The 25,164-nt window shown below is 42.1% G+C and overlaps 1 protein-coding gene across 1 annotated transcript in view; it reads right to left on the bottom strand.

The window, feature by feature from the left end:
- The window catches only part of ACOT13 (acyl-CoA thioesterase 13), a 35,291-nt gene that overhangs the window by 3,083 nt on the left and 7,044 nt on the right, over window positions 1–25,164 (bottom strand). The window contains exon 2 of the mRNA XM_032140732.2: window positions 488–672. Coding sequence (XP_031996623.1) covers window positions 488–672 — 185 coding nt within the window. The remainder of the gene's footprint in view (window positions 1–487; window positions 673–25,164) is intronic.

Raw genomic sequence — 25,164 nt, 5'->3', positions numbered from 1 at the left:
TAGTGTTACAAATGGTATTTTTAAAATTAACTTTAAATAATATTTAATTATTTTTTGTAGAGATGGGGGTCTCGAATTCCAGGCTTCAAGCAATCCTCTTGCCTCGGCCTCCCAAAGTGCTGGGATTATAGGCGTGAGCCACTGCGTCTGGCCCTGAATGGCACTTTTAAGGACTGTATGAAACAGTTATGAGCCATCAGTTTGTGATTTCTCCCCCTGCATCAGTATACACATCAAAAGCTGAATGTTGCTTTTTTGAATGTTTGGGATCATTCTCTTTTTACTATTGATACACACTGTACTTGAAAATTAACTGCTCTAGTTCTAGATTTTAAGGCCGTGGAATATTTTAGGACAAAATCTATAGGTGCAGTTAAGGAGATAAGCAGCTAATTGAATCTCATGCATTACTAATAATTGTGTTTAGTCTCAGTTGTTTAGACAGTTATCACACAGAAGGTATTTGGACTACAGTTTGGATACATACGTTATGTTCATATCGACACTGACTCCGGGTGCTCCCCTTTCCGTGCATAGCAGAGCCATTGTTGATATGTTATCTACTAACGTGGCTGTCAAACCGCCATGGAGAGTGCCTATTGCGTTGGTATGCTCTTCTTCTACTTTCATTTCACAAATCACTTTCCCAGGAGCAGCAGAGACAAGAGTAATCTAAGTGTAAAAAAAAAGAATCTTGAACATTCATTCTGTAGAATTAGAAAAGCCAAAAAGGCCCATGGAGAACAATGGATTGAACTGAATCTTCTGAAAAAAGTTGACTCAGAAATTCAAGTAAATTGCCAATCTCTGATAGAAAATAACCCTTATGCAAGTTATTTTTAAAGAAAAAGGAGTGTTTAGTGAAAAAATAGTAGTTTTTGCTGATCTCCACTCCTCTGCAGAAATTAAACATTCAGTCTGAGCTTTTCAGTCATATGTATGACGCCTGGCATTTTTTAATGTCTCATTGGACCTTTGATGCCAACAAAGCCACCCAGCTGAGATCTGTTAACTCATTATAGGTTTAATTTGTTGTCTCCTAGTTTTGTACAAGCAGAATAATAACAACATTTTAAGTCACTTAATGAACAGTTCAACTTAAAAGACAAATTCAGTCACTGAGTTACTAGCATTTAAAAAAAACTTTCATACTATAAACCTATGTTAGTATAAAGTATAAATGTAACAATAAAATCCAGCAAAGTAAGTTACTGCTTTTAAGGTGTTGCCCCATTTATAGTAAGTATAAGGAAAAAGTATTACATGAAAGATAAACATACGCAACAATGCATTTAAAATTTAATGATTTTTGGCTGGGTGTGGTGGCCCACGCCTGTAATCCCAGCGATTTGGGAGGCTGAGGCGGGTGGATCACGAGGTCAGGAGTTTGAGACCAGCCTTACCAACATGGCGAAACCCAGTCTCTACTGAAAACACAAAAATTAGCCGGGCTTGGTGGCGCGCCCTTGTAATCTCAGCTACTCAGGAGGCTGAGTTAGGAGAATCACTTGAACCCGGGAGGTGGAGGTTGCAGTGAGCTGAGATAGTGCCATTGCATTCCAGCCTGGATGACAGAGGGAGACTCAGTCTCAAAAAAAAAAGAATTTATGATTTTTGTATCAAACATCTTTAAAAAGGCAACTTATGGAAAGGTAAGTTTTCTTATGTATTTATGTTTTTATGTTTCTAGGATAAATACATAAATATGGATAGGATAAATACATAAATATATAGGATAAATATATAAAAATATATAGGATAAATACATAAATATTATGTATTTATGTTACTAGGAAAAACCATCATGGTATAATATTTAGAAGTTAGAGCTGAGCTGTGAGTGGAATGTGCTGCATCCAAAACAGTAATTTTCACCCTCACTAGAGGTGTTCAGGAAGAATATGGATGAGTATTTGGTGTGTCTGTTGTGTTTGGGAGTAGGGGGATGTCTCAAGCATGAAATGGTTGGTTATATTCTAGATAAGTACCATTTATTAGGCACTTTGATATGCTAGGCACTGTGCCAAGCACTTTACATATACTATATAGTAAGGAAGAGACAACATCCATTTTGCAGAGAACTTAAATTCAGAGTGATTTATTTTCAAGATCACCCAAGATGTGATAGAAACTGAGATTTAGATGTAGGTCTTTCCACCTTCATATCTCCCTAATCACTAACTATATATAAGTAACCTCTAGGTATGTAGTGGCCTTTATGACTCCCACCAGGAAGACATTTGAGAGTTTCACAAACCACCTATTTAGTGGTTTTATTGTTGAAGGCCCTGAAGGAAAACAGAACCACGCGATATAAAACATCCTAAACAATATTATGTCATGTTTTGCACAACAGGTAAATCAATGTCAAAAATAAATTTTAGAACAGGATCTTTGTTGTTGTTGTTAGGGTTTTTTGTTTTTTGTTTTTTTGTTTTTTGTTTTGAGACGAAGTCCTTTTCTGTTGCTGAGGCTGGAGTGCAGTGGCTTGATCTCGGCTCACTGCAACCTCTGCCCTCCAGGTTCAAGCGATCCTCCCACCTCAGCCTCCCAAGTAGCTGGGATTACAGGCACATGCCACACATAGCTAATTTTTGTATTTTTAGGAGAGATGAGGGTTCACCATGTTGGCCAGGCTGGTCTCGAACTCCTGACCTCAGGTGATCCACCCACCTTGGCCTCCCAAAGTGCTGGGATTAGAGGCGTAAGCCACCGCGCCTGGCCTTTGATCGTCTGTTTATAGCAATAAATGATCTGGCCACAAGATGTCCTCATAAACTAATAATACACACCAAGCAGGAATAAGGTGTAAACTTACCTCATTCACACATTTATGTGATTATTTACAGCAGGCATTGGCAATGTAAAAAATGAATGAAGTTTAATCCCTGCTCTTAGCGGGTTCAATGTCTAAAGGAAGAGACAAGTACATAAACTGAATGGAAGAAACTGTTGTAGATAGAATACAGGTTTCTTGGAGTAAAGATATCTAACTTTTAAAAGTGTATATTTCCAGGGAAAAGACATTAGGAAAGGCTTCCTGGAGAACGACATCTGAGTCTTGATGAACAGGCAGGAGTTATCCAGGTGAAGATAAGGGAAAAAGCCAGGCAGTTGAAGAAATAGAACTAAATACGAGCGGCTTGTAGACAGCAAAGGTAGTTTTAATGTGTTATTTTTGTTTTTGTTTTTGTTTTTTGAGACAGAGTCTCGCTCTGTCACCCAGGCTGGAGTGCAGTGGTGTAATCTCGGCTCACTGCGACCTCTGCATCCCAGGTTCAAGTGATTCTCCTACCTCGGCCTCCTGAGTAGCTGGGACTACAGGTGCGTGCCACCATGCCTGGCTAATTTTTGTATTTTTAGTAGAGATGGGGTTTTGCCATGTTAGCCAGGCTGGTCTTGAACTCTTGACCTCAGGTGATCCACCCACCTCAGCCTCCCAAAATGCTGGGATTACAGGCATGAGCCACCGCACCTCAGTTTTAGTGTATTTTAAGGCACAGTTTGTTCAGTAAAGCTTAGTTCTTAAAGTTCCATTTGATTACCTAACTTTGGCTGGCATGACACAATGTAAGACAAACGTCAGTTAGATTTTTCTAGTACAGAATACTGGTTTTGATTTTTCCCCCCAACTTGAAAGGCCAAAGGACACACTAATAAAATTGTTTTAAAATTTACATTGGAATAGAGAGAATTTTGTACTGGGCAGCCAGATACGGCAATATAAATGCCTTTATATGTTCTCAATTCTTGTCTCCTCAAGTCAAATAAGAGAATTAAACCAACGGAAGATGATGAAGGAATGTCCTGCCCACCCTCCCAGAGCTAATAAGTAGTCTTGCTGGGGAAGAGGCCAATGCAAAGCTAACTTCTTTCTGATGAGGAAGGGGAGTAGGGAGAGAACCTTGTGAAAAAAACATCTCAGCCTTGGCAAAGATGGGCTGCAGGGCACACACTTGTTTACTCAGTTATATCAACATAGCTAACTCCATGTTAGAGACCATGCTGAGCAATTTCACATGTGCTGTCTCAGTGCTGCCCATGTTTGAAGTGAATACTATTGTCTCCATTTCACAGATGAAAAACAGTCTAAGTTTAACTAGGATGTCTCAGGTTTAACCATTATGCAAAACAGCCTGCCCTCACATATCAGCTGGACTGCTATAGACAACTGGGTCCTGATTCCTTAGGTGTCTTGGTGAAGACGGTATGGAGGCTTTTATGATGTCAAGGGGTCAAAAATTTACCTGCCATGGCCTAACAATACAGAGAACTGTCCAGATATGTTCAGTCCCAGGATCCTGCAGGTTGGACAATTGCAGTAGGTTGGCAAGAACTTTTATGGCTCAGCACTATTTGCCACAATGGGCTCCTCAGGATATCATAACAATTCTTACATGTACACACACATATACAACAATCTGTCCCTTTTATATATGGCCTTATATCATGCTGTCTCTTCCTTGCACTTCATGCATTCATATGAGTTTATACAACTTCGTCTGTGTAATCCCAGCACTTTGGGAGGCTGAGGCAGGCAGATCACTTGAGGTCAGTAGTTCAAGACCAGCCTGGCCAACATGGTGAAACCCTGTCTCTACTAAAAATACAAAAATCAGCCAAGCATGGTGGGGCACGCCTATAATCCCAAATACTTGGGAGGCTGAGGCAGGAGAATCCCTTGAGCCTGGGAGGTGGAGGTGGAGGTTCGCCGAGTTCGCACCACTGCACTCCAGCCTAGGCAACAGAGTGAGACTCTGTCTCAAAAAAAAAAAAAAAAAAAAAAGACTCAGGTTGCCATAGCCCCTCACCCTCCCTCTCCCATCTGAGATAAAATTCATCACAAAGAGACACTCCACGTGACACAGAGTCTCTCCTTTCCTCACTTTTTCAGTAAAGATAGGGAGAAGGGCTGCCTAATAATAGCAGTGAAGATGCTGTTATTCATCAGTGAGATGGTCTTTTATGAAGCTGAGAACCAAGAATTCTCTTTAAGCCTTGGCATCTCAGATCATTCTGGTCTTTTTTTAAAAAGAGTTGCATTCTGCTGAGCAGTGGCATAAATAAATAAGCCACTGCCATCACTGTAACTGCTGCTGGCTGCTGTGCAGCTCACCACCACTGCCCCCACTGCCTCTGCTAAACAGATAAAGGAATCTATGTCTCTGGCTCAGTAAGGGTGTCTGTAACGGGCCTAAAGCACAGGAGTGTGACATATGGTATGAGAAAATCTGTGTACATAAACATGTGAGCCACCCCCACAAGAAGACTGTCTACAGAAGCATAAAGAAAAACAGACAGTCTTAATGGATGAGAATTTTGTATGTGTATATTTGTGAATAAGGCTGTTTTCAAGCAATTTTCCCTGACGGTGGATGTTGCTAACTTTGTGTGTGACACTACAGATGACAGGAGGTGTGTCTAAGGACAGTGTATGAATGCACCTTCATATACGCAGGAAAGGAGGTAAAAAGACAGGATGTGGCAGTGTGATGGGGTAGCAACAGTAACAAACACAGATGACATTTATGTTCAAGGGGCTCTAGAAAGGTAGATGCTATAAAAATACCATGGTTCAACCATATTGCTGTTATCGGTCCAGCATTTCTGCTTTATAATGTATGTTTTAGTAGCTTCATTACACAGGTGGCTTCCGCTTAATGGTTAAGAGTACTGGCTCTGGAAGCAGACTTAGGCAAGACCCTGAACTGAGGTTTCCCCATCTATAGAGATAATGTACCTTACTACCCTTATAGGGTTTTGTAAAAATTAAGATTAAAATTCAAATTAGGACAAGGCCTGGTATATCACAGGTGATCAAAACACTTTAATTTTGGGAGACTGAGGTGGGAGGATTGCTTGAGCCCAGGAGTTTGAGACCAGCCTGGGCAACACAGTAAGACCCCAACTCTATAAAAATTTTTAAAAATTAGCCAGGCATGGTGGCATGTGCCTGTAGTCCCAGCTCCGAGGGAAGCTGGGGTGGGGAGGATCGCTTGAGCCGAAGAGGTCAAGGTTACAGTAAGCTGTGATCGTGCCACTGCACTACAGCTTGGGCGACAGAGTGAGACCCTGTCCCCAAAACAACAACACTTTAATTTGCATCCTTATTATAAAAACTATTATCAAACAGAAATTGTGGTTTGTATAGTTTGGCATGAATTTTCTTAAAATTATTTCTATTGCCGAGGTCAACTATGACCTAACTGCAAAACTCAAAGGACCCTTGGCAGCCTCTCTCTCCCTTAAGTGACCTCTCAGCATTTGGTGACATTGTGAGCTTTTCCTGGGCTTCCCTTAACTCCCATGACACCACCTCCTCGTGGTTTTCCTCCTACCCTCCCAGCCACTCCTGTCTCCTTTGCTGGCTCTTAAGTCTTAGAGTTAACTAGTCATTCAAAGACCAGACTTGATACTGGATTTACTCAGAAGGATATAGGATATATTTCTCTCCTGAGTTGTTGCAATTGACTTCCAATTTATCTCCCTATTTCTGCCCTTGCCACCACCCCCATGTTTAGTCTCAATATTAGCTACAAGAGTACTCCTTTGAAAATATAAACTGCTTGACAGAAAACAACAGTGCAAAAGTGATATGCATCAGCATGATCCTTGACTTAATGTTCAGATGAAACTATTGTTAAGTTGAAAGTATCTCAATTTATGGTGGGCTTATCCCAATGTGACCTCATCGTAAGTCAAAGAGCAGCTGTAGAAGTCAAATTATGTTACTCATCTGCTTAAAACCCTCTCTAACGGAGCCCTCAAACAATGAAAAGCACAGCAATGGAAAGTCTGAGGGCATTTACACTTTCTGTTCCCCTTCCTGGAACACTCTTCTCCTTCAATATTCATGACTTTCTCAGGTCTTTATTGAAACGTCACTGTTTCAGTGATATCTTTCCAGATAAGATTTAAAATTGAACTTAAAAAAGAACTTACAGGAATACACATCTTGGGGCAGGGTGGGGGGTGGATTTAAGTTCTCCTGCACCAATACTCTCTACCTTCTACCTTTATTTTCCTTCATAGCAATTATCACCATCTAACATACTATATATTTTCTTTACCTATTTTGTTTAGTGTTTGATTTGCTCCACTAAAATAGAACTTCCATTGCGTGCAGGCGTTTTTGTCAGTTGTGTTCACTGATGTATCTCCAGTACCTAGACTAGGAATGTTTTAGTAGCTAACATACATTCCTAAAGGAACGTATGCCTCTGGCTCAGTAAGGTTGTAGGCACAGAGTAGGCACTCAAATATTTGTTGAGTGAATGAATACACTGAAACCTGAAGGTCAACAAGGAGCATTCTATAACAATATGCCCAATCTTTAGTGGCTTCAGCAACTAACTGAACAAACTATAGGGAGAATCTTCTATGTAAAAGGCATTCGACTGGGCACCTTCCACTAGGCACTAAAGTTCCCTTTGACAAATAGTTATTAAGCATATGGACTTGCTCCCAAGGCAAAAGTATAGAGGGGAAACAAACAAATCAGCAGGTATTTTCAATAATATACAGAAAGTTCTATAACAAAAGTTAGTCAAGGTGTAGAAGTAGATCAGAGGAAGACATTTGGGGCTGCCAGGGAAGCCTTCTCAGAGACAGCAGGTGTCACCCGCAAAGGACTTTGAAGGATAAGTGAAAATGGCAGGCAAATGAGGCAAGGGTAGAGGATCCAAAGTTGAGTACGATGTTGCCCTAATCCTCAGAGAGTGTACAAAACAGCAACAGTTATAACAGAAGGCCAAAAATAACAAGAGTTGGCAAACTAATGCCATGGGAAGCAAAACAAAGTTCTAGGGAAGAGCAAACAGGAATTAAATGGAATATTCCCTGAAGGTTAGCTAGCTAAGCTTAAGTAACACTGCTTTTGTTCATTGAAATAGTGGTAGTGGTGACAGATATGCTACAAAAGAATAAAAACAATTACTATCCCACTAAAACAAAGTTTAATGATTAAAAAAAGAAATAACTATATTTTTCTTCCCCAAAGGCTGGTAAGTGGCAGATTTTACTGAATCATTCTGGAATGCCTATAAAGGTGGGTGCTCTGAAGGCCTCTATCACATGGATCTTATTGGCAAGACTTCTCTCCCACACAGGTTCTTCTCTACTGCCTTGAACCTGGAAAAGGGGGGCTGACAGGGAAGGAGCCTTTCTTATCCTGTCTTCCATAGATTGAGGATTTGGGAAATGCTTGTTCACACTTCCAGTTATCCTTTAAAGAGGGAAAGCACAAATTGTGTAGAATTTTTGCAATTGAGCTTCAGTCTGGAATCTAGTACGGTAGTTCCCAGGAGGGGATGATGCTCTGAAGGAATGCAAACATGGCAAATCAAGGCCAGGGGAACAGCCCATTTGTCATACAAAACAAAACAGGCACAAAGAAGTTTAAATCATCTCTGTTCACTTTGTATGCTACAAAGTCCTGGAACTCCTAGGATGGCCAAATAAAAACTACAGTTTTTCTTTAGTGTTCTGTTTTTAATTCAGCAGTAGCTCAGAGGATCTACATAGAAAGAACTAAATCTTGACTATCTTCCATGGCAGAGAAAATGTATTCATCATTTCTCTTGTAATTGGTCATCTATTCACTACGGCTAAAATTAATTAATTTTACAAAATAGTTATATTTGCTGTGAGTTTATGCCACATTCCTTTCCTCTAAAATATGAATAACTCTTGAGTTCATTATTTCACTAATTGTATGCTGATTCCTTAAATCCTATCTCTGAGCCATCTAACTTACTGTTTTTATTAGATTTTTAACTATAAAAATAAAAACATTCATTTTACATATATAAAGCAGTATAGAAGTACAATTTCCTACCTACTACTGTTTCAATGCTGAATATCATTCTATACCATTCCCTAGGCTTACTCATATATACACAGGGTATACAATTTTTTTAAAGGGTGTTTTTCTTGCCTTTTATTCAATTGCAAAAATGGGATCACGTTATATACATTACTTGGCAGCTTTCATTTTTCTCTTCCCAATGTATCACAGTCATTTCTCTAGCTCCATTTATTTATTTTTAATTTTTTTAGAGATGGGGTCTCTCTATTTTGCCCAGGCTGGACTCAAACTCCTGGGCTTAAGTGACCCAAAAAGAGAAGGCACGGCCGGGCGCGGTGGCTCACGCCTGTAATCCCAGCACTTTGGGAGGCCGAGGCAGGCGGATCACGAGGTCAGGAGATCGAGACCATCCTGGCTAACATGGTGAAACCCCGTCTCTACTAAAAATACAAAAAATTAGCCGGGCGAGGTGGCAGGCGCCTGTAGTCCCAGCTACGCGGGAGGCTGAGGCGAGCCTGCAGTGAGCCGGTGGCCATGACCCGCCTGGGGACAGAGAGGAGATCCGTCTCAAAAAAAAAAAAAAAAAAAAAAAAAGACTTAAAATATGAGTTATTTCTACATATTTTTTTTACCATCACAAAGATGCTTTATTTGTATAGGATAGATTGACAAAATTAGATAGCTGGGTATAAGAGTATATATTTTAAAGTTTTTTTTTTTTTTTTTTTTTTTTAGACGGAGTCTCTTTCTTGTTGCCCAGGCTGGAGTGCAATGGCGCAATCTCGGCTCACTGTAGCCTCCACCTCTCAAGTTCAAAGACTACAGGCACCACCACCACGCCCGGCTAATTTTTGCATTTTTAGTAGAGACAAGGTTTTACCATGTGGCCAGGCTGGTCCCAAACTCCTGACTTCTGGTGATCCACCCACCTCGGCCTCCCAAATCCCCAAATCCAAAGGGATTACAGGTGTGAGCCACTGCGCCCAGCCATATTTTAAATTTAACAGATTTGCCAGATTATTTTCCAACAGTAATGAATATGTTGTTCCCTCATTGCTCAACAATAATGCATATTACCTTAATTTTTACACTCTGACAAGCAAAACATAGTATCTCATGGTTTTAATTTGCATTAGCCAGACTCACAGTGCTTTTACGCATCCTTTAATGTTGATTGCCTTTTTTCTGTGAACAGCCTATTTATGTCTTTTATGCCCACTTACCTATTACAGTCTGTCTCTACAGTTCTTTTTACCTATCAGATTTTAACACCAATTCATATGGTGAAATTCCAAACTGTTGTATTTTGACTTTTATTGTATCTCTCACCATAAAAAGATGAGTTCAGATGAACAAAGTGCATAGTGCCTGACACATACTGCTGTGCAGATGTTTTTAAAAATAAACAATTCAAATTTCTAACTTTTTAAGGTGTACATCATTTAATGACATGCTCCTGTTAGTAAATCATTTTTAAGATGTGACTTATAGTAACACAGGACTCAGTCACATGCAGTTACTATGATTTCTTTTACTAATTCTCCCATGGTTGGACATTTAGGTTATTTCCCTTCACACGATTTTTTTTTTTTTTTTTTTTGAGACAGGGTCTCACTTTGTTGCCAGGCTGGAGTGCAGTGGCATGATCATAGCTCACTGCAGCCTTGATCTCCTGGGCTCAAGGGTTCCTCTCACCTTAGCCTCCTGCGCAGCTGGGGCCACAGGCACACACTACCGCACCTGGTTAATTTTTTTATTTTTTTGTAGAGATGGGGTCTCATTTTGTTGCCTAGGCTGGTCTCAATCTCCTGGGATCAAGCTATCCTACTGCCTTCGCCTCCCAAAGTGTTGGGATTACAGGCATAAGCCACCATGCCCAGCTATTTCCCACTTTTGATATCACAAATAATGCTGCAACAATTTTTTTTGTACATAGATCTTTGAAAAAAATATGCCTTATTTTGTCTTGTGTATTGCTTATACGTAAGACAGTTTTAATGACCAATGAACTTGAAAATATCTATTGGCATATCATGTTGATAAATTTTGAATATCACTGCCCTTTTGTAGTCAGTCCAAAATCTGTAAGTTTTTCTATTAATAGTAAGTATAAGATCTATTCTTCTGGCTGGGTGTGGTGGCTCACACCTGTAATCCTAGCACTTTGGGAGGCTGAGGCAGGAGGATCACTTGAGGTCAGGAGTTTGAGACCAGCCTGGCCAACATGGTGAAACCCCGCCTCTACTAAAAATACAAAAATTAGCCAGGCATGGTGGTGCGTGCCTGTAATCCCAGCTGCTCTGGAGGCTGAAGCAGGAGAAATGCTTGAACCTGGGAGGCAGAGGTTGCAGCTGAGCCGAGATCGTGCCATTGCACTCCAGCCTGGGCAACAAAGTGAGACTCTGTCTCAAAAAAAAAAAAAAAAAATCTATTCTTACCTTTCTAACCATTTCTGTCTTCTTTACATGCTTGCTTTCTCTCAAGCCTGTATGTCTTTAAGGTTCAGTCCTAAATCTTTACTGCTTCTCTCCAGTGTGTTCCTCCTCTTGACATCTCATTCAGGTATTCACCTTCATCACTCATTTCCATAAAGATGACTTTACACTGCCTTCCTTTGGAATTCCACTTCCTTATTTCTATGTGTGTTGGGCTCCACATGGTTTTTCTAGATCCTAGCACAGTGCCTATCAGTTGATATTCCCAATGTATTTTCCTCCACATGTGTTACTGTGGGAGAAAAGTTTCAAACACAATAATGTTAAGCATATTTATTTACTGCAGAGCTACTCAAAAGTTTTAATATGTAAAAGGGATACAATAGATCCACTTCTATGACTACCTAGAGTAGTCAGTTCATAGAGACAGAAAGTAGAATGGTGGTAGCCAGAGCTGGGGGCAAGAAGAAATGGAGAGTTATTGTTTAATGGGTCGTAGTTCCAGTTTTGCAAGATGGAAAGAGTTCTGGAGATGGACAGTGGTAATCACTGCAAAACAATGAGGATGTAATTAATATTACAAAACTGTACACTTAGAAAGGGTTAAGATGGTGTGTGTCTCCTCCAAATCTCATGTTGAAATGCGATCCCTAATGCTGAGGTAGGGCCTAGTGAGAGGTGTTTGGGTAATGGGGATAGATTTCTCACGAATGGCTTGGTGCCCTTCTTGCTCATGCAAGATCTGATTGTTTAAAAGAGCGTAGCAGCCTAAGCAACAAAGTGAGGCCTGTTTTTACAAAAAATTTGAAAAATTAGCTGGATGCGGTGGCGGCACGCCCCTGCGGTCCCAGCTACATGGGAGGCTGAGGCAAGGAGGATCGCTTGAGCTCAGGAGGCTGAGGCTGCAGTGAGCTGTGAATGTGCCACTGTACTCTAGCCTGGGTGACAGGGTGAGATCCTGTAAGAAAAAAGAAAAGAAGAAGAGAAGAGAGAAAAGAGAGAGAGAAGGAAAGAGAAGGAAAGAGAGAAAGAGTGAAAGAGAAAGAAAGGAGAGAAAGAAAAAAAGGAAGAAAAGAAAAGAAAAAGAATGGAATAAAATAGAAAAGAAAAGAAAAAAGAAGAGTGTGGCACTCCCTCTCTCTTGCCATCTGACACACCTGCTCACACTTTGCTTTCAGACATGATTGTAAGCTTCCTGAGGCCCTCACCAGAAGCAAGCACCCCACTTCTTGTACAGCCTGCAGAATTGTGAGTCAAAATAATCCTCTTTTCTTTATAACTTACCCAGTCTCAGGTATTCCTTTATAGCAACACAAATGGACTAACACAGGTACTAAATTTTATGTTACGTGTGTTTTACCAAAATTTTTAAAAAAGGATACATCAGTGTTTCCTGAACTTACTTATTCATGAAACTCCTTTTCTAAACAGTACCTCTGATGGGACCCTTCCTTGCAATATACTTTCTATTCCTAAGTTATAAATTTCTAGAGGCCAAGAACTATGGTCGGTATTTCTTTATAGTCCCACAGTACTTAGTTTGTTGACAAATTTAAAAGCAATCTTTATAGCAAGAGCAGGACATTTAGTCTGACTGTTAACCTTTTTTTTTTCCTTTTTCTAAATTGAGATTGGGTCTAACACCCTATGTTAGCCAGGGTGGTCTTGAACTCCTGCCCTCAAGCAATTCTCCCACCTAGGGATCCCAAAGTGCTGGGATTACAAGTGTGCGCTACGGTGCCTAGCCTGACTGTTAATCTTTGTTCTAAGTCAATGCTTTTCACTTTGTTCTAAGTCAATGCTTTTCACTTTAGCACTATGAACATTTGGACTGCATACTTTTTTGTTGTGGGGGAATGGGGCACAGATCCGCACACTGTAAGATATTTAGCACCACTTCTGGTCTCTATCCATTAGATGCCAGTAGTGTCCCTCAAAAATGTCTCTAGACTTTGCCAATGTCCCTTGGGGAGCAAAATCACCTCCAATTGAGAACAACTTGTGTAGGTCATATTACCTTAAAAAGTACAGTAAAACGGCCGGGCGTGGTGGCTCACGCCTGTAATGTCAGCACTTTGGGAGGCCGAGGCGGGTGGATCACGAGGTCAGGAGATCAAGACCATCCTGGCTAACATGGTGAAACCCCATCTCTACTAAAAATACAAAAAATTAGCCGGGCGTGGTGGCAGGCGCCTGTAGTCCCAGCTACTCAGGAGGCTGAGGCAGGAGAATGGTGTGAACCCGGGAGGCGGAGCTTGCAGTGAACCCAGATTACACCACTGCACTCCAGCCTGGGCGACAGAGCAAGACTCCATCTCAAAAAAAAAAAAAAAAAAGTACAGTAAAAGGAAAGAGAACATGTCCACAACTAGATTTATGAATTACTATGCATAAATATATACTTTATCCCTAGCAACTCTGCCTACACAAAACATAAACAAGCACAAAACCTCTTTTAGATCAAATGAGCAAATACAGAGTACCTACAATGGTATCAATCTGTACAGTTTAACAGCCAGTAGCCACATGTCAGTACTGAGCACTTGCAATGTGGCTAGTCTGAACTGAGATGTACTATAAGTATAAAATTCACACTGGATTTCAAAAATTAAGTATGAAAAGATTTAAGACTCAAAAAAATTAAAAAAAAATTTTTTTTAGAGACAGGGTCTCACTCTGTCACCAGGCTGGAGTGCGGTGGTACAATCATAGCTCACTGCAGCCTTGAAATCCTGGGCTCAAGGGATCCTCTTGCCTCAGCCTTCAGAGAAGAGGAGACCACAGGTATGCACTATCATGCCTGGAAAATTCTTAATTTTTTGTAGAGAAGGGGTCTTGCTATGTTGCCCAGGCTAGTCTCAAACTCCTAGCCTCAAGCAACCTTCCCACCTGGGCCTCCCAAAGCACTGGGATTACAGGCATGAGACCATGTCTGCCCGATTTAACACTTTTTAACGTTGATTACATGATAAACAATATCTTGGATATACTGTTACCTATATTACGAAAATTAATTTCACCTATTTCTTTTCACTTTTTAAAATGTGGCTATTTTATAATTTATAACTACAGATATCACTCACATTGTAGCTTACATTGTATTTCCACCAGATAGCGCTAATCTGGACACTTCAACCTTACTGCAACTTCTGGGAAACTCTGTATTTCTGGTTCAACGGGCATATCAGTCTTCTTGGAAGGCAAGTTACCATCACTGCCAACTTAGGCAAGGGTGTAGTTTATGACTATTCCGGTGTGTCTGTTCAAGGTATGAGGATTTTTTTAACCAGATACTCAAGGGCAATCCAACCCATGGCAAGATTATCACAAGAAGATACACACCCATGAAGTTGCTGAAAGCTTACCAAGGAAAATGGCTACAGATTTTTAAGGAATTCAAACTTCCCCTTAGGCCAATACATCCTTTTCTGGATAACTTATCTTTCAAAGAGTTACTATCAAATAGTATGCCCTTGGATTTTATGCCATTTGCCATTTGAAAACATTAAATATATTTGTCTAAGTATTATTTCCTCTATTTTTCACAAAAGCCCTGAGAGATAGGGACAGTTATTATATACATTGTTACAATACAGCCTGAGAGTTGTGTTTCAGGAGGGGACCTATACATGACTGCAGCTGATTCTGTGTTTAAACTCCACTTCCAAATTTCCCAGTATTCTATCTTAATCAGAAAAACAGACATGCATGCATTAAAACATTTAGGAAACCCCCTAAACGTTCTTAAGTTAACTAACTCAAGAAGCTGACAATACCAAGGGCTTTTGTTTTTCAGGCTGTGAAAGAAAATATCTTGGGCCCCAAAATCACTAAGCTACAAGGAAAATTCAAGCTGGGAACTGCTTAGGGCAAACCTACCTCCCACTCTATTCAAAGTCATCCCTCTGCTCACTGAGATAAATGCATATCTGATTGCTTCCTTTAGAAAGGCTAATTAGAAACTCAAAAGAATGCAGCAGTTGGTCTCCCACCTACCTGTGACCTGGAAGCCCCCTCCCTGCTTTGAGTTGTCCGACCTTTCCAGACCGAACCAATGTTCATTTTACGTATATTGACTGATGTTTCATGTCTCCTAAAACGTATAAAACCAAGCTGTGATCTGACCACCTTGGGCACGTCATTGGAACCAACCTTGGCAAAATAAACTTAATTTTTTTTTTTTGAGAGAGACAGTCTCACTCTGTCCACCCAGGTTGGAGTGCAGTAGCACAATCTCGGTTCACTGCAACCTCCGCCTCTTGGTGCAAGCGATTTTCATGTCTCAGCCTCCTGAGTAGCTGGGATTACAGGCATTTGCCACCACACCTGGCTAATTTTTGTATTTTGGTAGAGACAGGGTTTCACCATGTTGGCCAGGCTGGTCTTGAACTCCTGACCTCAGATGATCCACCTGCCTTGGCCTCCCAAAGTGCTGGGATTACAGGCGTGAGCCACCAGGCCCAACTGGCAAAATAAACTTTCTAAATTAACTGAGACCTGTCTCAAATTTTCGGCGTTCACATTTGGTAACCATAAAGGGATTCTGAGTGGAGGTGCCCCTGACCTTTGACAAATCTCCTATCAGTGCTTGGTACCAGCATGAGCTAACTTTATGGCTCAAACTGACAGACAGGACTAGCTGGATTTCCTAGGCCAACTAAGAATCCCTAAGCCTAGCTGGGAAGATGACCACATCCACCTTTAAACACGCGGCTTGCAACTTAGCTCACACCCAACCAATCGGAGAGCTCACTAAAATGCTAACTAGGCAAAAACAGGGGGCAAGGAAATAGCCAATCATCTATTGCCTGAGAGCACAGCGGGAGGGACAAGGATCAGGATACAAACCCAAGCATTTGAGCTGGCAATAGAGACCCTGTTTGGGTCCCCTCCCTTTGTATGGGAGCTCTGTTTTCACTCTATTTCACTCTATTAAATCTTGCAACTGCACTCTTCTGGTCGATGTTTGTTACGGCTGGAGCTGAGCTTTCGCTCGCCATCCACCACTGCTGTTTGCCGCCATCGCAGACCCGCCACTGACTCCCATCCCTCCTGATCCAGCAGGGTGTCCACTGTGCTCCAGATCCAGCGAGGCGCCCATTGCCACTCCTGATCGGGCTAAAGGCTTGCCATTGTTCCTACACAGCTAAGTGCCTGGGTTCGTCCTAATCGAGCTGAACACTAGTCACTGGGTTCCACGGTTCTCTTCCGTGTCCCATGTCTTCTAATAGAGCTATAACATTCACCGCATGGCCCAAGATTCCATTCCTTGGAATCTGTGAGGCCGAGAACCCCAGGTAAGAGAACATGAGGCTTGCCACCATCTTGGAAGTGGCCTGCCACCATTTTGGAAGTGGCCCACCACCATCTTGGGAGCTCTGGAAGCAAGGACCCCCGGTAACATTTTGGCGACCACGAAGGGACATCCAAAGCGGTGAGTAATATTGGACCACTTTCGCTTGTTAGTCTATCCTATCCTTCCTTAGAATTGGAGGAAAATACTGGGCATCTGTCGGCCAGTTACAAACCATTAGCGTGGCCACCGGACTTAAGACTCAGGTGTGAGGCTATCTGGGGAAGGGCTTTCTAACAACCCCCAGCCCTTCTGGGTTGGGGACATTGGTCTGCTTGGAGCCAGCTTCCACTTTCAATTTTCTTGGGGAAGCCAAGGGCTGATTAGAGGCAGAAAGCTGTTGTCCCGAACTCCCGGCATTAGCCTGTTGAGATCATGGCGCAGCCAGAAGTCTCTACTCAACAGTCGCCCATGCGTGCGCCCCTCCCTTTCCTTCTGACCCATACCTCATGGGTCCTGACCACGACTTTCTTGAAAGTGTAGCCCCAAAATTCTCCTTACCTTTGAATCTACTTCCTCTGATCCCTGCCTCCTAGGTACTAATGGTTCACACTTTAATTTCCTCTAGCAAGTTGTATCTCCCAAAGGGATCTAGGGAGGCTCTGCGTTGTGTCCTTAGGCACCTGGGCTGTAACCCAGGGAGTCTTATCCCTCGTGTCCCTCCCAATTTAGGTATGCAGCTCTCGACATGGGCAGTTATGTGGGACCCGTTCCCCACCACCCTTGCCAGGGCCCCAAGTTTGTAATGGCTAAGAGAGACGGAGAGAGACAGAGAGATGGAGAGAGAGAGAGACGGAGAGAGAGACAAAGATGGAGTCGAAGAGAAAAAGAAAGAAAAGATAGGAATAGTAAAAAAAAACAAAAACGTGTGCCCTATTTCTTTAAAAGCCAGGGTAAACTTAAAACCTGTAATTGACAATTGAAGGTCTTCTCCGTGACTCTATAACACTCCAATACCACTGTTGTCAATGTAAATAAGGGCGTAGCCCAAAAGCACTGAGGCCACTGGCAACCTGTAGCTTTCCTATAAAAAATCCTTAACCCACTAACCCGCGGATGGGCCAAATGCGTTCAGTCGGTAGCGGCAACTGCTTTGCTAAAAGTAGAAAAGTAACTTTCAGAGGAAACCTTGTTGTGAGCACACCTCACCAGTTAAATTATTCTAAGTCAAAAAAAAGCAAAAAGGTAGCTTACTAAATCAAAAATCTTAAAGTATGGGGCTATTATGTTAGAAAAGGGTAATGTAACTCCAACCACTGATAATTCCCCTAACCCAGCAGATTTCCTAACAAAGGACTTAAATCTTAATTACCATACAAAGGTCCGACCAGACTTAGGAGGAACTCCCTTCAGGACAGGACGATTGATGGTTCCTCCCAGGTGATTGAGGGAAAAAACCAAGTAGGTATTCAGTAACTGATACAGAGACTCCTGTGGAAGCAGAGTTAGAAAAATTGCCTAATAATTGGTCTTCTCAAACGTGCGAGCTGTTTGCACTCAGCCAAGCCCATACTTACATAATCAAAAGACTATCTCAAACCTGACTCAAAAGGTTCGCTACACCTCTCTGAAGCGAATTTGCATAAGACTGTTGTTTATGGGAATGCATCTTGATGGGGCAGCTGGGTTGTTATGAAATACCCAGGAACCCAGCCCAGCTCTAGGACTCACCCCGAGCACAAAGGCAATGTTGGGCACGCTGGTAAAGAACCACTAGAATCCAGCAGCCCAGACCCCTTTCTTTGTGGTCAAGAGAGGTGGGAAAATAGGTGCAGGACTGCTACATTGGTGAGCATAACTAATCCGATAAGCAGAGGTCCATGGGTGGTTAGGCACCCTGGAAAAGAATAAGCATTAGGCCCTTAGAGGATGCTTTAGGACTAATGCTCATCGGGAAATGACTAGGGGTGCTGGCATCCCTATGTTCTTTTTTCAGATGGGTAACGTTCCCCCAACCCCAAGGCAAAAACGCCCTTAAGATGTATTCTGGAGAATAAGGAGCAATTTGACCCTCAGACGCTAAGAAAGAAATGACTTATATTCTTCTGCAGTACCTCCTGGCCACAATATCCTCTTCAAGGGGGAGAAACCTGGCCTCCTGAGGGAAGTATAAATTATAACACCATCTTACAGCTAGACCTCTTCTGTAGAAAGGAGGGCAAATGGAGTGAAGTGCCATATGTGCAAACTTTCTTTTCATTAAGAGACAACTTGCAATTATGTAAAAAGTGTGGTTTATGCCCTACAGGAAGCCCTCAGAGTCTACCTCCCTATCCCAGCATCCCCCTGACTCTTTCCCCAACTAATAAGGACCCCCTTTTACCCAAAGGTCCAAAGGAGATAGACAAAGGGATAAACAATGAACCAAACAGTGCCAATATTCCCCGATTATGCCCCCTCCAAGCAGTGGGAGGAGCAGAATTCGGCCCAGCCAGAGTGCATGTACCTTTTTCTCTCTCAGACTTAAAGCAAATTAAAATAGACCTAGGTAAATTATCAGATAACCCTGATGGCTATATTGATGTTTTACAAGGGTTAGGACAATCTTTTGATCTGACATGGAGAGATAAAATGTTACTGCTAAATCATACACTAACCCCAAATGAGAGAAGTGCCGCCATAACTGCAGCCCGAGAGTTTGGTGATCTCTGGTATCTCAGTCAGGTCAAGGATAGGATGACAACAGAGGAGAGAGAATGATTCCCCACAGGCCAGCACGCAGTTCCCAGTGTAGACCCTCATTGGGACACAGAATCAGAACATGGAAATTGGTGCCACAGACATTTGCTAACTTGTGTGCTAGGATTAAGGAAAACTAGGAACAAGCCTATGAATTATTCAATGATGTCCACTATAACACAGGGAAAGGAAGAAAATCCTACTGCCTTTCTGGAGAGCCTAAGGGAGGCATTGAGGAAGCATACCTCTCTGTCACCTGACTCTATTGAAGGCCAACTAATCTTAAAGGATAAGTTTATCACTCAGTCACCTGCAGACATTAGAAAAAAACTTCAAAAGTCCACCTTAGGCTTGGAACAAAACTTAGACCCTATTGAGCTTGGCAATCTCGGTTTTTTTATAATAGAGATCAGGAGGAGCAGGCAGAACGGGACAAATGGGATAAAAAAAGGCCACCGCTTTAGTCATGGCTCTCAGGCAAGTGGACTTTGGAAGCTCTGGAAAAGGAAAAAGCTGGGCAAATCGAATGCCTGATAGGGCTTGCTTCCAGTGTAGTCTACAAGGACACTTTAAAAAAGATTGTCCAAGTAGAAGTAAGCCGCCCCCTTGTCCATGCCCCTTATGTCAAGGGAATCACTGGAAGGCCCATTGCCCCAGGGGATGAAGGTCCTCTGAGTCAGAAGCCAATAACCAGATGATCCAGCAGCAGGACTAAGGGTGCCCAGGGCAATCGCCAGCCCATGCCATCACCCTCACAGGGCCCGGTATGCTTGACCATTGAGGGCCAGGAGGTTAACTGTCTCCTGGACACTGGCATGGCCTTCTCAGTCTTACTCTCCTGTCCCAGACAACTGTCCTCCAGATCTGTCACTATCCGAAGGGTCCTAGGACAGCCTAGATACTTCTCCCAGCTACTAAGTTGTGACTGGGGAACTTTACTCTTTTCTAATTATGCCTGAAAGCCCCACTCCCTTGTTAGGGAGAGACATTCTAGCAAGAGCAGGGGCCATTATATATCTGAACATAAGAGAAGGAACACCTGTTTGTTGTCTCCTGCTTGAGGAGGGAATTAATCCTGAAGTCTGGGCAACAGAAGGACAATATGGACGAGCAAAGAATGCCCATCCTATTCAAGTTAAATTAAAGGATTCCATCTCCTTTCCCTACCAAAGGCAGTACCCCTTAGACCTGAGGCCCAACAAGGACTCCAAAAGATTGTTAAGGACTTAAAAGCCCAAGGCCTAGTAAAACCATGCGATAGCCCCTGCAATACTCCAATTTTAGGAGTACAGAAACCTAATGGACAGTGGAGGTTAGTGCAAGATCTCAGGATTATCAATGAGGCTGTTGTCCCTCTATACCCAGCTGTATCTAACCCTTATACTCTGCTTTCCCAAAAACCACAGAAAGCAGAGTGGTTTACAGTCCTGGACCTTAAGGATGCCTTTTTCTGCATCCCTGTACACCCTGACTCTCAATTCTTGTTTGCCTTTGAAGATCCTTCGAACCCAACGTCTCAACTCACCTGGACTGTTTCACCCCAAGGGTTCAAGGATAGCCCCCATCTATTTGGCCAGGCATTAGCCCAAGACTTCAGCCAATTCTCATACCTGGACACTCTCGTCCTTCGGTATGGGGATGATTTAATTTTAGCCAACCGATCAGAAACCTTGTGCCATCAAGCCACCCAAGCACTCTTAAATTTCCTTGCTACCTGTGGCTACAAGGTTTCCAAACAAAAGGCTCAGCTCTGCTCACAGCAGGTTAAATACTTACGGCTAAAATTATCCAAAGGCACCAGGGCCCTCAGTGAGGAACATATCCAGCCTATACTGGCTTATCCTCATCCCAAAACCCTAAAGCAACTAAGAGTGTTCCTTGGCATAACAAGCTTCTGCCGAATATGGATTCCCAGGTACAGCGAAATAGCCAGGCCATTATACACACTAATTAAGGAAACTCAGAAAGCCAATACCCATTTAGTAAGATGGACACCTGAAGCAGAAGCGGCTTTCCAGGCCCTAAAGAAGGCCCTAACCCAAGCCCCAGTGATAAGCTTGCCAATCGGGCAAGACTTTTCTTTATATGTCACAGAAGAAACAGGAATAGCTCTAGGAGTCCTTATACAGGTCTGAGGGACCAGCTTGCAACCCGTGGCATATCTGAGTAAGGAAATTGATGTAGTGGCAAAAGGTTGGCCTCTTTGTTTATGGGTAGTGGCAGCAGTAGCAGTCAGTATGTGAAGCAGTTAAAATAATACAGGGAAGAGATCTTACTGTGTGAACATCTCATGATGTGAACGGCATACTCACTGCTAAAGGAGACTTGTAGCTGTCAGACAACCGTTTACTTAAATATCAGGTTCTGTTACTTGAAGGGCCAGTGCTGTGACTGTGCACTTGTGCAACTCTTAACACAGCCACATTTCTTCCAGACAATGACGAAAAGATAGAACATAATTGTCAACAAGTAATTGCTCAAACCTATGCCGCTCGAGGGGACGTTTTAGGGGTTCCCTTGACTGATCCCAACCTTAACTTGTATACTGATGGAAGTTACTTTGCAGAAAAAGGACTTTGAAAAGCAGGGTATGCAGTGGTCAGTGATAATGGAATACTTGAAAGTAATCCCCTCACTCCAGGAACTAGTGCTCAGCTTGCAGAACTAATAGCCCTCACTCGGGCACTAGAATTAGGAGAAGGGAAAAGGGTAAATGTATATACAGACTCTAAGTATGCTTACCTAGTCCTCCATGCCCATGCAGCAATATGGGGAGAGGGGAATTCCAAACTTCCGAGGGAACACCTATCAAACATCAGGAAGCCATTAGGAGATTACTATTGGCTGTACAGAAACCTAAAGAGGTGGCAATCTTACACTGCCAGAGTCACCAGAAAGGAAAGGGAAATAGAAAGGAACTGCCAAGCAGATATTGAAGCCAAAAGAGCGGCAAGGCATGATCCTCCATTAGAAATGCTTATAGAAGGACCCCCAGTCCTTCTATAATTGTCCCTGTTTGTAGATGACATGATTGTATATTTAGAAAACGCCATCATCTCAGCCCAAAATCTCAAGCTGATAAGCAACTTCAGCAAAGTCTCAGGATACAAAAATCAATGTGCAAAAATCACAAGCATTCCTATACACCAATAACAGACAAACAGAGAGCCAAATCATGAGTGAACCCCCATTCACAATTGCTTCAAAGAGAATAAAATACCTAGGAATCCAACTTACAAGGGATGTGAAGGATCTCTTCAAGGAGAACTACAAACCACTGCTCAATGAAATAAAAGAGGACACAAACAAATGGAAGAACATTCCATGCTCATGGATAGGAAGAATCAATATCATGAAAATGGCTATACTGCCCAAGGTAATTCATAGATTCAATGCCATCCCCATCAAGCTACCAATGACTTTCTTCACAGAATTGGAAAAAACTACTTTAAAGTTCATATGGAACCAAAAAAGAGCCTGCATCGCCAAGACAATCCTAAGCCAAAAGAACAAAGCTGGAGGCATCATGCTACCTGACTTCAAACTATACTACAAGGCTACAGTAACCAAAACAGCATGGTACTGGTACCAAAACAGAGATATAGACCAATGGAACAGAACAGAGCCCTCAGAAATAATACCACACATCTACAACCATCTGATCTTTGACAAACCTGACAAAAACAAGAAATGGGGAAAGGATTCCCTTTTAATAAATGGTGCTGGGAAAACTGGCTAGCCATATGTAGAAAGCTGAAACTGGATCCCTTCCTTACACCTTATACAAAACTTAATTCAAGATGGATTAAAGACTTAAATATTAGGCTTAAAACCACAAAAACCCCAGAAGAAAACCTAGACAATACCATTCAGGACATAGGCATGAGCAAGGACTTCATGTCTAAAAACACCAAAAGCAATGGCAACAAAAGCCAAAATTGACAAATGGGATCTAATTAAACTAAAGAGCTTCTGCACAGCAAAGGAAACTACCATTAGAGTGAACAGGCAACCTACAGAATGGGAGAAAATGTTTACAATCTACCCATCTGACAAAGGGCTAATATCCAGAATCTATAAAGAACTTAAACAAATTTACAAGAAAGAATCAAACAACCCCATCGAAAAGTGGGCAAAGGATATGAACAGATACTTCTCAAAATAAGATATTTATGCAGCCAACAGACACATGAAAAAATGCTCATCATCACTGGCCATCAGAGAAATGCAAATCAAAACCACAATGAGATACCATCTCACACCAGTTAGAACGGCGATCATTAAAAAGTCAGGAAAGAACAGGTGCTGGACAGGATGTGGAGAAATAGGAATACTTTTACACTGTTGGTGGGAGTGTAAACTAGTTCAACCATTGTGGAAGACACTGTGGCGATTCCTCAAGGATCTAGAACTAGAAATACCATTTGACCCAGCCATCCCATTACTGGGTATATACCCAAAGGATTATAAATCATGCTGCTGTAAAGACACACACACATGTATGTTTATTGCAGCACTATTCACAATAGCAAAGACTTGGAACCAACCCAAATGTCCATCAATGATAGACTGGAATAAGAAAATGTGGCACATATACACCGTGGAATACCATGCAGCCATAAAAAAGGATGAGTTCATGTCCTTTGTAGGGACATGGATGAAGCTGGAAACCATCATTCTCAGCAAACTATCGCAAGGACACAAAACCAAACACCGCATGTTCTCACTCATAGTTGGGAATTGAACAATGAGAACACTTGGACACAGGGTGGGGAACATCACACACCAGGGCCTGTCGTGGGGTGGGGGGAGGGGGGAGGGATAGCATTAGGAGATATACCTAATGTAAATGATGAGTTAATGGGTGCAGCACACCAACATGACATATGTATACATATGTAACAAACCTGTACGTTGTGCACATGTACCCTAGAACTTATAATAAGGAAATAAAAAAACAGTTGAACTCTAGGGCTGGGTGCACTGACTCATGCCTATAATCCCAGCACTTTGGGAGGCCAAGGCAGTCAGATCACTTGAGGTCAGGAGTTCGAGACTAGCTTGGCCAACATGGTGAAACCCTGTCTCTACTAAAAATACAAAAAATAAAAATTAGCCGGGCATGGTGGCAGGCGCCTGTAATCCCACCTACTCAGGAGGCTGACACAGGAGAATAACTTGAACACAGGAGGCAGACGCTGCAGTGAGCTGAAATCACACAACTGCACTCCAGCCTGGGTGGCAGAATGAGACTCTTATCTCAAAAAAAAAAAAAAAAAAAAAAAAAGGTGAACAAGTGTTGTCTAATTCAAAGCTTATTTAGGCCAGGGGCAGCGGCTCATGCCTGCAATCCCAGCACTTTGGGAGGCTGTGGCATGCAGATCACTTGAAGTCAGTTCAAGACCAGCCTGATCAACATGGTGAAACCCTGTCCCTACTATAAATACAAAATTAGTTGGGCATTGTGGTGCACCTGTAATCACAGCTACTTGAGAGGCTGAGGCAGGAGAATCACTTGAACCCAGGAGGTGGAGGTTGCAGTGAGCCAAGATTTGGCCATTGCGTTGCAGCCTGGGTGCCAGAGCAAGACTCTGTCTCAGATAAAAAACAAACAAAAAAACCCACAAAACTTATTTAAAGGTTATGTATACAACAAGGTAAAGGAATCAGGAAATGAGAGAGATGTTGTAAAGGAAGTTATAAAACATAATTTTTTGTGTGTGTGGTAAGAAAGCTTAAAAGAGAAATAATTTTATATGAGAAAGAATACTGTATGGTAAATTTAGTCCTAAGATAAAAGTTCAAGCATGTCATGAATGGTCTGTGTAAGTCACAATAAGAGGATTTGTTTTTAAAAAATTGTATATGATCATGTTGTTTACAATTAAAAG

This window comes from Hylobates moloch, unplaced genomic scaffold (assembly GCF_009828535.3).
Source record: "Hylobates moloch isolate HMO894 unplaced genomic scaffold, HMol_V3 SCAFFOLD_20, whole genome shotgun sequence".
In the NCBI taxonomy this organism is placed as follows: domain Eukaryota; kingdom Metazoa; phylum Chordata; class Mammalia; order Primates; family Hylobatidae; genus Hylobates; species Hylobates moloch.
Note: the sequence above shows the minus strand (reverse complement) of the source record. Positions and strands in the feature narration are given on the sequence as shown.